General features: G+C 37.5%; 1 protein-coding gene across 1 annotated transcript; it reads left to right on the top strand.

Annotated features, from left to right (window-relative positions):
- The first annotated feature begins 569 nt into the window (after positions 1 to 569).
- Positions 570 to 6,128, top strand: LOC106798578 (uncharacterized). The gene is made up of 3 exons (XM_014775176.1): positions 570 to 619; positions 1,912 to 2,129; positions 5,500 to 6,128. Exons 1-3 carry the CDS (start codon positions 570 to 572, stop codon positions 6,126 to 6,128), a joined length of 897 nt encoding a protein of 298 aa, XP_014630662.1.
- The last annotated feature ends 7,329 nt before the right edge of the window (positions 6,129 to 13,457 follow it).

Here is a 13,457-nt window from a genome sequence, read left to right as displayed (position 1 = left end):
TTTACTTTTTTTTACTTCTAATTCTTGTTCAATAATTTTCGCAGGTGAATATTTTGACTCACACAGCTGAGGTACTTGTAATAAATAACTGCGGCTTTTGGATTAATCTAGTTATGTCAGAGAGGTTTACTTGTAGTGTTGGAATTTGGAATTTGGAACTTGGAAGTCAAGTGTAATCATAGAGGAAATATATACCCTACTCATTATTTTGGTTTTGTTAGTCCTATCCTGTCCTGTCACTTGATTCAAATTCACTTAAGCTTTTCTTATACTAAATTTGGTGTTGTTTTGTTGGTTGGTGGCAAGAACAGAGGGAGCTGGAACATGCGACAAAGCAGATTGCAAATCTGGTATGCTTGTGCAACTATACATACTCGTTGTTGTTAATTGGTTGAGAACAAGATTCTGCCTTATTTGTTCTCACTTTGCAGCTGTTGGGAATTTTGATTTTGTGAATCAGTAAAAACGTTGATATTCATAACTTGCATTCTTTTAGGAAAAGGAGCGTGTCAAGTTAAAGAAAGAAAGAGATAAGAAAGAAGATCAGCTCAAATCCATATCTTCCAGGAATGAAGAAGAAAATGCTTGTACTAAGTGTTCAAAGTCAGAGTTCAGACACGTAAGTCAAATTTTTAATTTTGTTTTAAACGATGTTCCGATTATTTTGTTTCTGGGTCAATAATGTCCCCGTTTCTCGCTTCTCAGACTAGCCAACAAGAAAGCATAGAGTTTAGCTCTTGTAATATATTGCAACTTTATACCATTGTTGCTTATATATATTGAATGGTGTCATAATAGGTAGGTTACGTAAAGCTATGATAATATACAATAACAGACCAACATAATGCAAATCACATATAACACGTACGTGACATACCTAACATAGTCTCTCTCTCTCTATGTTTCAAACTAGCTAGGTCATGTTAATTACTATAATGTTTACTACATTAATTCTCTTGTACTATAATATATTCAATTTGATTCCATGTGGTTAGTTGAGTTTTTGGACGCATTAGGAAGAAAATGTGGAAAATAACTAGAAGGTTTGGATTTGGAAATTGTAGTGGTCATGAGGATAATTAAGATTCTAATACGTCATGCATAGATTAACAATGTCCATGTTTAGGTGTTTTGATTGGAATTAAATATGTTGACGTGAAGATACATACTATAAAATAAAATAAAATAATTAAAGATACTTTTACAAATAATTTATATATATATATATATATATATATAAATTATTTGTATATATCATCATATACAATAGTATTATATGATAAAGTCAATTCTTATTGAATGTATGTGTATTTTACACTAACTATGTAAATTAAAGTTTTTCATAATATATGTAAATTTAAATTAGTGATAAATACATTGTTGTTTTATAACACTTCACACATCTCATCTCATTTCAAAGAATACAAATAAATAGTTGAATTATAGTCGGCAAATCATTACTTGATTCAATGAAAGAGTACCATTTTTTTTTACTTCTATTCAAACCATAATTTAAGACCTAAAATCTTGTTAAAAAATAACTTAAACTATAATTTTAACTTGTTTATTTCTAATGACATTAATGGTATGCATGGGAGAACAAGATACACTTACCTTCATACAAATGCAAGAAAAAAGGTTAATTTTTTGGTTGGATTGATTTTGTGTAATCATGAGTCTGCCTCTTAAATTCTGTTACATGCTTGCTCCTCATGTAAGTCCTGGATTCTGTGTTAGTACTTTGTGAAGTTATCTTGGCTCAGGTTTCTTTGTATTTGAGGTAGCTATGACACATAAGTTTTTTAATTGTAATTATTTAACATTTTTCTCTCTTATCTTGTGGTCTCATTTGTTAAAAAAAAATGTATCAAAATATTATATAAATTGATTTTTCTCTCTCTTATTTTGAAGTTTTCTAGAGGAGTTCTTTGTTGATACAGGAATATTAGCTATTAAGAATGCTGATTTTGATAGCATTGAGCGTCTGCCTTTGGTAACTAGTGGTGAAATTGCGTCAACCTTTCACAATCCTAAGTCTGTTAAGCTTGGGCATTGCGACCTTATTGAGGAGATTATGATTGGCGAGGATAAACTGATTCATTTTTCTGGTGTTGCTATGGAGCAGGAATGTATAATAGTTTTGTGAGGTCCTATGTACTTGTTATTCTTTTTTATTTATTTATTTAAAAACCCTTTCAAGTGTTCTTTTACATAGTCAAGCATTTTATTGTTGATAACATATTATATCAAATCTTTTTCTGTCAATTGAAGTTTTAATATTTTGGCAGCTGGATTTTTTTAATGTTTTGTTCCATTCAAGTACACTCATTATCTATTTCATGGTGAATTACATTACTACCTTTTTTGTTGTTTCCATGATGATTTATTGAAATTTCACATCCAGAATCCTGTATATATTTCCTTTCAGAATATTGGATATGCATATTGAGCCTAATGATATGCATATTGTATGTATTTGTGAATTTTAATTATTAAAAATAAACGTATCTTTTCATTTTTGAGCATTTATGTGTACTACAAAATATTCATATTGTATCCATAATGTTTGATCTTGCTAAAGCACTTTTGAGGTTGACCATTTCATGTGACCAAAAATAAAAAATAAATAATAAAATCTACATGTGACATTCTAAGACTCTTCTTTGTAAAACCGTCTTAGAAAAGTACCTTTCTAAGACAGTTCTAAGCTAAGAACCGTCTTAGAAGGTCACTCTTTGAAGATCACTCTTCTAAGACAGTTCTTAACTAAGAACCGTCTTAGAAGGATATATTTCTAAGACGATTATTAGCAAAAAAGCGTCTTAAAAGGATGCATTTTTCAAAGACAGTTATTTATGGAACCATCATCAAAAGTCTAGACTATCAATGATGTTGGCTTTAAAGACGGTTAGTCCTTGAGAGAATGATACTTTACTTACATTGCCTACTTGCACAACTCGATGTGGTTGCTTAAAATACTCCAACAATCATTTTCTCTTGAAGTTGTTAAGCTTGACCCAAGTGTTAAGCTCTAATACCACTTGTTAACCAAGTGGTCTCATTAACTTAAGAGGGAAGAGGGATTAGTTATGTTTTTTTTAAAATTGTTTCCCCAACCTTTAATCCTAAAAGAATTGAATATATTCAAATATATTTAATTCTATTTAACTTAGTGAGAAAAATAATCTTCTTATTATCTCAAAACCCTAACCCCATGTATATTGCATATTAGATATTAAAACTATAGCAAAGCAATAAAGACAAAATGAAGAGCTAAGGGTTAGAAGAGAGTGCACCATTGATTTTTATACTAGTTTGGTCAATCCAGTACTTAAGTCTTAACTTGATATTTTCCTAGAAGTAAAGCAATTATAGAGAAAAAGTTGATTATGTCACCACTCGTGACAACACGTCATATGGAAATCCTTCCTAAATCCTAAACTTTGAACCCGAGTCAGTGAATACAGAGATCGAGCTAATTATGCCACCATCTATGACAATGTTAGTCGTCTTGTATGACTAACTTTTGTATAGAAATTTTTTTCCAAAACTTGTATAGTTCCCCCAATTTATGGTTATTTTGTAGTGATTTTGTAAATAAATCTTGTTTTATTGTTAAAGTTGTCTCTAGAATATGTCCATTGGATTTAATGATGAAATATGTGCAATTTTAGGTGAAAAAGAGGCTAAGTCATGAAGTGCTAAAAGTGACAATTAAGCTTAGCTCATCAGTGGGCTAAGCGCACATCCACCGCTAAGCGTAGCTTCAACGCGCTTAGCACGATAGAAGAATCTGGCAGAGTATCAATATCAAGGCCGTGTGCTAAGCACGAGATCAGTGTGCTAAGCGTAGCAGTTGTCTTCAGTCAAACTCAGCGCACGACTGGCGCTATTAAGCTCAAATCCACTTACTCGCGCTAAGCGCAATGTCGCGAATTCAAAACCTATTTAAAGTCTGTCTTGTGCAGAATTAGGGTACAGAACTTTTACACAGATTTTTACAACATTCCAGAGCACACCACAATGCCTAGGTTTTGTAATCTCATTATTGTTAGGGTTTCTTCTGTAATGGCTGACTAAACACCCTTGTTAGGGATTTCTAAAGAACAGCTGATGTAATTACTTTAGTATCTAATTGATTGTGTTTCTTGTGTTCAATGCTTCTTTCAGTGCTTGAATTCTGTATGCTCTTGGTCTGATCACCCATTTGTGTGCATAGTTAGATGACTTTAGCATTGGGAAATGTCTTGTTGCCTTAAAACTTGAATGAAGTAGAATTGAAACTTAGTCTTATAAGAGGGATATGCGGATTAAGTTTTGGTTTTAAATATGCTGTTACAATAATGCTGTTTGGTCTAAGTCTAGTCTAGCAAGAGGGATCTAAGGACAAAGCTTAGGCTAAATTAGTCTAAACTTTCGTAAGCTATTTAAGCTAAGTATAGTCCAACAAGAGGGATCTGAGGATGAAGCTTAGTTTAAGTTAGTCTAAACTTAGGAGGACTATCTAAATTGAGCCTAGTCCAACAAGAGGGATCTGACGATGAAGCTTGGATTGATTCAGTCTAGCTAGGGATCGAGATTTAGTAATTTAGGCTACAGTATAGAACACAAAAGCATGACTGATTAGAGAAACATCTTTATATACATCAGTTGGTTGGTTAGAAAGACCCAACATATTTACCTACTATTGTCAATTTTAATTACTTGCATTTTTACTGTTTTTAGCCTAGAATTAGTTTAATTTTGTTCCAAATCATCAATTATCAATGTTTTTTTCAACAATGCCTTATTCCTGAATTTAACCTTGTCTTAGACTAGTTCCCTGAGTTCGATACTCGGATTCATCCATTTTAATTTGAAATGCTTGACGATCCGATGCGCTTTCCGGGAAACCGGATTTCCCTTGAACATATTTGTATAAAGAAAAAGTGGACCAAAAAGTAACTGCAGGCGAAATCCAACTAAGTATTTATGGCGTCGTTGCCGGGGAACTAGATTTAGGAAGAGTTTAGTTCAGTTTTGCGACATTACTTTATATTTTTCTCTTTGATTCATTGATTCTTTTTTGTTCATATTTTAGTTACCGTATATTCAATGTTCTTTTGAACTGGATAATTGATGTTCTGTTTTCTTGTATGCAAAGAAGATCTACTATAGGTGATTTGATTCCCATCGATTTGGAGATTAACGCCACCTGTAGAAGGCATAATTCAGAGAGAATCAGAAATTTTTTGTAGGATTTAGAAGCAGCAGCAACTTCAGAAGAAGAACCTCGATCTTTCGAGGCATCTTCTAGTTTTCCTATTGCATGGCATTCTCATATAGAACCAGTTGAAGAGACAATCATGGCTGAAGAGCCAAGAAGAGTAACCTTGGAAGATTATTCAAGTTCTACTGTGCCACAATTTTTCACTAGTATTGCACAGCCAGAAGTTCAAGCTCAGACAATTACATATCCTCCTTCTTTGATACAGCTAATTCAAAATAATTTGTTTCAAGGTTTACCCAATGAAGACCCTTATGCTCACTTGGCCATCTATATAGAGATATGCAATACTATTAGGTTGGCGGGTGTGCCTGCGGATGCAATCAGGTTGAGTCTGTTCTCATTTTCTTTATCTGGAGAAGCTAAGAGGTGGCTTCATTCTTTTAAAGGAAACAGTCTGAAGTCATGGGATGAAGTGGTAGAAAATTTCTTGAAGAAGTACTTCCTTGAATCAAAGACTACAGAAGGCAAAGCTGCCATCTCTTCCTTCCACCAATTTCCAGATGAATCGTTGAGTGAGACACTTGAAAGATTCAGAGGTTTATTGCAGAAGACTCCCACTCACGGTTTTTCAGAACCAGTACAGCTCAACATATTCATAGATGGGTTGAGACCACAATCTAAGCAGCTCTTGGATGCTTCAACTGGGGGTAAGATCAAAATGAAGACCCTTGACGAAGCAATGGACTTAATTGAAAGCATGGCTGCTAGTGACATAGCCATTTTGAGAGACCGAGCCTATATTCCTACCAAGAAGAGTTTATTGGAGCTAACCTCACAAGACGCTCTGTTGGCACAAAACAAGTTGTTGTCCAAGCAACTAGAGACACTAACAGAAACACTCAGTAAGTTGCCAACTTAGCTTCATTCTGCACAAACTTCACATTCTTCTATTTTTCAGGTTGCAGGATGTACAATTTATGGTGGAGCTCATGAATCTCGATGTTGTATCCCTAATGAAGAGCAAATTGCACATGAAGTCAATTATATGGGGAATCAGCCCAGAGACAATTTCAATACAAGTGGATTTCCAGGATTTTAGAACAACCAGCAGTATCAACAACAGAGACAGTGGCAAAATCACCCTGGTAACCAATTCAACAGAGACCAGGGTGGTTCATCTACAAGGCCACAACAGCATATGCCAAGTCTCTATGACCAAACCACGAAGCTGGAAGAGACTCTAGCTCAATTCATGCAAGTGTCAATGTCTAACCAAAAGAGCACTGAGTCTGCAATTAAGAATCTGGAAGTCCAGGTGGGCCAGCTTGCAAAGCAATTAGCTGAAAGACCATCAAACAAATTTACAGCAAACACAGAAAAATCCTAAAGAAGAGTGCAAAGCTGTGACGACTAGAAGCAAAATGGCAATTCAAGCAAAGGAAAGTAGAGCTGATCAGAAGGTGGAGGGATTTAAACAACAGCTGGCTGATGAACTAGCGCTGGAATTGGTTGATGATTTAGTTGAACTTGAAGAAATTGTTGAGAAAGCAGAAGGTGATGAACAAGGAGAGACACCAAAAAGAGATTGCCAAGAGAAAATAAAGAAGAAGGAAGAAAAAGAAAAAGAAAAAGAAGAAGAAACAAAAGAAAAAGAAGAAAAAGAAAAAAAGTTGAAAAATGAAAAACAAAAAGAGAAGGTTGTTGAGTTTGAGAAAAAGAAGGGCAAGAGTGAGACTAACTAAGAAAAGAAGAAAGAGGCTACTCCTATTGAATGCAAAGAGGTACCTTATCCATTGGTACCCTCTCAGAAAGATAAAGAGCGACATTTGGCCAGATTTCTTGATATCTTCAAGAAACTGGAAATTACTTTGCCATTTGGAGAAGCACTTCAGAAAATGCCCCTCTATGCCAAATTTTTGAAGGATATGTTAACCAAGAAGAACCGGTACATCCATAGTGACAGAATTGTTGTGGAAGGTAATTGTAGTGCTGTGATTCAACGCATTTTTCCACCCAAGCACAAAGATCCTAGAGTTGTCACAATACCGTGTTCTATTGGTGAGGTTGTTGTAGGAAAAGCTCTCATAGACTTGGGAACTAGTATCAATTTAATGCCTCTTTCCATGTGTCGGCGACTTGGAGAGATATAGATAATGCCCACACGCATGACCCTCCAGTTAGCTGACCGCTCCATCACAAGGCCATATGGAGTCATTGAAGATGTTTTGGTGAAGGTTAAACACCTTATATTTCCAGCTGATTTCGTTGTCATAGATATAGAAGAGGATGCTGACATTCCTCTCATTCTTGGCCGCCCATTCATGTCTACTGCAAGCTGCGTGATGGACATGGGAAAGAAAATACTGCAGATGGGCATAGAAGATCAGAAGATCAACTTTGATTTGTTCCATGAGGATAAAGATCCACCTAGCCAAAATGTTTGTTTTAAAGTGCATATGATGGAGGAAAAGAGACCTGAGAAGAAGGTCCTTGAAGTAGGAACTCTGTTGGATCCTGGATAACAGGATGATGCGTCAAGCTAATGACGTTAAAAGAGTGCTTACTAGGAGGCAACCCATCTTTTCTTTCCCTTTCCTAATTTTCATTCTTATCTCTTGCATGTAGTTAGGATATCTTGCTTGTGATTGTGATTAATTTCAGCTTGTTTAGTAATGAACAAGGGGTTTTAAGCTTGTGTGAAGAGATAGACAGAAAAAGACTAAGAAATTTTTTTGCAATTGTCTATCCGCTAAGCACAGACCTTGCGCTAAGCACTTAGTCTTCACGTGCTAAGTCGAGCTTGCTCGCGCTAAGCGCATAGACCCCTGATTGGTAGGCTGAATAATTCAGCTAAGTGCACATCATGATGTAAGCTCCATTGGAGCTTGTAGGCCTAGGATCTTCTTCATCAATGGATTCCTTTGCTACTTGGAAGATGAATGGCAGCGGAATGGAGAAGGAAGAGAGAGAGGAGATGCCACTTCAAGGAGAGGATGAGTCTAGAAGAAGCTCACCACTATAGGAGGCCATGGATAAGAGCTTGGAGGAAGAAGGAGATGAATGAAGGGAGAGGAAGAGAAGAACACGAAATTTTATGCTCTAAAAGAGCTCTGAAATCTGAAGTTTAATTTTCAAATGATCAAAGTCGAAAAAATGCACACACATGGCCTCTATTTATAGCCTAAGTGTCACACAGAATTGGAGGGAAATTTGAATTTCTATTCAAAATTTACTTGAATTTGAAATTGAATTTGTGGAGCCAAATTTTGGAGCCAAAATTTTACTAATTATGATTAGTGAATTTTAGCTATGGTTCAGCCCACTAATCCAAGATCAAGTCCAAGATTCTCCACTAAGTGTGCTTAGGTGTCATGAGGCATGTAAAGCATGAAGGACATGCACAAAGTGTGACGATATGATGTGGCAATGAGGTGTAGCAAGCAAATGCTCACCTCCCCCTCTAAAATTTAATTGGATTGGGCTTCTTTCAATTCAATTAAATTTATTTACCAACACACACATCAAATATTTACTCAATGCATGTGAAATTACAAAACTACCCCTAATACAAAAACTAGTCTAGGTGCCCTAAAATACAAGGGCTGAAAAATCCTATATTTCAAGGATACCCTACCTACATTATGGAGCCCTAAATACAAGGCCCAAAAATAATGAAATCTTAATCTAATATGTACAAAGATAAGTGGGCTCATACTTAGCCCATGGGCCCAAAATCTACCCTAAGGCTCATGAGAACCCTAGGGACTTCTCTTACATCTCTGGCCTAATCTACTTGGAGTCTTCTATCCAATGCCCTTGTGGGGTAGGATTGCATGACATCACTGTGCTAAGCCCCACATCTTTGCGGTAATTGAACTTTAACCAGTGGGCTTAGCGTGGATGATGCGCTAAGCGCCATTTCTTCTCGGGAAAAATTTTATTGTAGCAGCGCTAAGCGTGTTATCTTGCGCTAAGCCCCAGATCCGTTCTGTAACTTGAGTTTTTTAGCTGGGCTTAGCGGATCAGGAAGCGCTAAGTGCCAATCTCTTACAGGTTTTGAATTCTTGGAAGTGCGCTTAGCGCGCCTGTTGTGCTAAGCCTGAACTACTCTCTGTAAGTTGAAGCTTGATGGTACGCTAAGCCTCACATCTCAGGCTAAGCGCATATTGCAGAAAAAATTTTGTGTTGCAGAAAGCGCTAAGCACAGCCTGCCGCGCTAAGCCCTAGATGCTCACGGGACTTTACAACTTCAAGTTGGGCTTAGCGCAAGGCTAGGCTAAGCGCAGCTGTGCGCTAAGCGTGCCATACGAATTTCAGTTTTTAAAAATCAAAGGCAGAGCCACTTTGGGTGTTACCTTTACACCCAAACCTCTGCACCTTCCTAACCTTGAGCATTTGTGTACTTTCTGCTGCGTGTGTACTGCTTGCCTACATCTTCATTACTTCATTTCAAGAACAATCCAAGTAAGTTAGCACATTTCTATTTTTATTTTTCATTCTTCAAACCTTAGGATAGATGACTTCTTCTTTTCTTAGTTGTATGCTGCTAGGTTAAGGTTATTAGTTTTAGGGTTAGTCAATGTAGGATTTTAGGTAACTTAGAAGCCCATTAGGGGCAATGTGGTTGAAAGGGGTGAAGACCCCTGTGGTTTTGTCTGGAAATCGCGATGAACGCGCTAAGCGCGCCTGTGCGCGTAGCCTATTCATCGCAGCTGTCAAAATTTTGGATTTCCAGATGAACGCGCTAAGCGGACCATGTCGCGCTAAGCGCGTTCATCCCTGCTGATGAACGTAAGTGATGAGCCTGCCAAGCGTGTCTGTGCACTAAGCGGGACTAGTGTTCAGACATTAAGATTTTGAGAATTTTTATTCAACGCTAAGCCTGAGCTGTACGACTAAGCACTACTTTGCTTCTGTAAGTTTTCCTTTGAATAAGGCTAAGCGTGTCTGTGCACTAAGCCCTGGTTGTGTGTTGAGCTAAGCGCCTTGCTGCGCTAAGCTCAACTTCCTCACTGTCTTTTAAGTTTTTGTAGTGAGGCTAAGCGTGCCCTGTGCGCTAAGCCTGAGTGTTATTCTGTTGAGGCTGAGCTAAGCGTGCCATGTTGCGCTAAGCTCCAACTCTCTTTGGTTTTGAAAATTGTAAAACTTAGACTAAGCTTAGTTGTGCGCTAAGCCTATTCTGCAGAAAAAAAAAATATTTTTTGTGTCTTCGAGCTAAGCGTCAGCCTGCTACGCTAAGCGCCCAGTCAAAATTTCAGTTTTATTTTTATGTTTTTGTGAAAATAACCTGTGCTAATCTCTTGTGTTTGTCTTATATTTTGCAGATGGCATCTAAGAAAAGGAAAACACCTTCTACACCTACCCAAGCCAGATTTGATAGATCCAAGTTCACATCCCAAGAGACTTGGGAGAGATATACCGACATTGTGGTGCCTCGAAAGCTACTACCAGAGAGGAATGTGGTAGTTTATTACAGAGAGTTTGACGAGTTCAAGGAGGAACTCGAGAGAAGACATTGGGATGAGAAGCTGACTGATTTTTTTGTCAGTAGCATAGACATTGCCATTGTAAAGGAGTTTTACGCCAACCTCTATGATCCCGAGGATAAATCACCTAAGTAGGTGAGGGTGAGAGGTCATTTAATGAAGTTTGATGAGGATACTTTAAACACATTTTTGAAGACCCCAGTAATTTTGGAGGAGGGGAAGAACTTGTGTCCAGATTTGCACTCCTGAGGCCTGATCCTTAGGAGTTGGTTGCTAAGATTTGTATCCCATGGAGGGGATTCGAGCTTAATGTTGATGGGCAGCCTTTGAAGATTTTGAGGAAGAACATGACCACTCTAGCCCATACATGGAGCGTTCTTTCCTTCTCGAACCTCATTCCTACCTCCCACACATCTGATGTTACCTTGGACAGAGCCAAGTTGATTTATGGTATCATTATGAAGATGGATATGAACTTGGGGTACCTCATCTCCCACCATATCTCTCTAAGTGCACAACATGATACATCCAGACTTGGATTCCCTGCCTTGATCACAGCTCTATGCAAGGCTAGAGGAGTCCAATCAGATTCTAGATCCCTGGAGAACTTGAGCCCTGCCATTAACTTGGCTTATATTAAGAAGAACTGTTGGAATCTTGATGATCCAACGATGACATTTAGAGGGCCAAGGAAGGCTAGAGGTAAGAGATCAGAGGTCCCCACTACTTCAGCACCACCTGAGACACCAACTCCTTCTTCTTCCACAGCTCTAGTACCTTTCTCAGCTCCAGTTATTCCTCCTACATCTACTCAGATGTCACTTCCAGCTCCTATATCTGTAGGACCATCAGACTTTATATTTACACCTCAGGTGCTTCATTCCATGCTCCAGAGCATCCACAGGGGACAGTCCATTATCATGCAGAGCCTTTAGGGCTTGGGCTTGCCATCCATTATGAACATGGATGAGTTTAATATGCTGGTGGCCTAGCCAGGAGCCCAACCTTCTCCTTCTAGAGGGTATGGGGCCTTCGCAGCCCAAGAGACTGTTCCTGAGGAGCCAGCAGCAGAGGGGGAGGATGAGCTCACCCCTCCTGAGCCTTTTTATTTTGATGCAGGTGTACACATGGCTCAGGAGGAGGAGACTTCTACAGACCAGATCCCAGAGCCATCCCCAACACCTATACCTGATGATCCCATACCATCTGCACTAGCTTCTGAGTTAGAGCACCCTATCTCTCAAGATTCACCAGCCGCTTAGGTGTTAGACCTTAATGAGCATGCACAGGAGCAACCATAGGAGCAGGACATTTAAATTTATGCATCTTGAACATTTTAGTTTATTTTCAGTTATTTTATGATTTATGTTCAGTCATTTTAATTTTAGTTTTTACGTTTCAATTATTTTAAATTTCAGTTATTTAAATTTCAGCACTTTGAGATGTTTGCTTGTACCAAAAGTGTGTTTGAACAGTGAATTGATTGAAAATGATATGCAGTGGATTGTTTGGTATGAAATAAGTGTTTGAGAATGATTTGAATGAACAATTGTATGATTTGAATGGATTGGAATGATTAGATAATTGTTTTGATCAAGCTTGTAGCCATTAGAAGAGTATGAACATGTGATTGGAAGTATGACTAAAAATGTTAGTCAGTTTGTCAGATTGATTGTGAAGGAATGCATTAACCGTATCCTGGTGAGAGTGTGATCCTTAAATTTTGAGAGAAACGACTATCATTTAGTACTGATTTTTGCGTGAATCTCTGAAGTATGGATTGAATGCATGAAATTGAGGATGATGAAGGCCATGTTTGATTGTGATAGCCACTTAGCTAAAAAGCTGACCGCGTGCTTGAATGAATTATCCCTTGTACCCAGTTTGAGTTAAATGAATTATTGATTGATTGAACCCTAAGCCTATATAGTGTTATCTCCTGCTACCTTGACTTAGGTTGTAGAAGAGCATCATCCACAGGAAGCGTGGTTCAAAGCAAATTTGTCCCAAATTTGGGGTAGTAATTATCAAGGTAAATTTGTTCCAAATTTGGGGGAGGCACTGGGTAAGAATTGAAATGGTCAAATTAAATAGCATACACACACTATTTCTGTATATACACATAATGTCTCTGTATATATTGTGTCAAAAAAAAACTACAAGTACAAATGAAATTAATAAGTGTGTATGTTGCAAAATAATGAAATGAAGGTGAATGCCTAAATAAAAGGCAAGTATGGGGTGGGAATGAATGAAAAATGTGAAGGTTTATCTTTGTATGAATTCTCTTCTAGAACCTAAGCTTTTGAATCCTAGAAAAACCATGATTTGTTGGAAGCCTAACCCCATTACAATCCTAGAAAGTCCTTCGGATTCATTTTGTGTGTTCATTGCTATGTGATACGAGATGAAATGCAAAGGTTGGGACTTGTGTTAGTTGTTTATGATAGAATGAGCCTAAACACTTGAGCTTGAGTGAAACAATGACTATGAGGTTGTGGTTGATGATCCTTCCTTGATTTCTGTCATCCTTACTAGCTTATTTCAGTTGTGACTCTAATGTGTATCTTCCTATCTTTGAAAAGCTACATGTTTGTGAAAATCAATTGATTGAAGTAGTCCATGATATTCAGTTCGTATGGTTCAATTTCTCTGTGAAGCAAACACCATTTTGAGTGATCACTGTAGCTTGCCACTTGAGGGCAAGTGAACTGTTCTTTCTTTGCTTGAGGACAAGCAAAACTATAAATTTGGGGGAGTTT

This window comes from Glycine max, chromosome 4 (genome assembly GCF_000004515.6).
Source record: "Glycine max cultivar Williams 82 chromosome 4, Glycine_max_v4.0, whole genome shotgun sequence".
Classification (NCBI taxonomy): Eukaryota; Viridiplantae; Streptophyta; class Magnoliopsida; order Fabales; family Fabaceae; genus Glycine; species Glycine max.
Note: the sequence above shows the minus strand (reverse complement) of the source record. Positions and strands in the feature narration are given on the sequence as shown.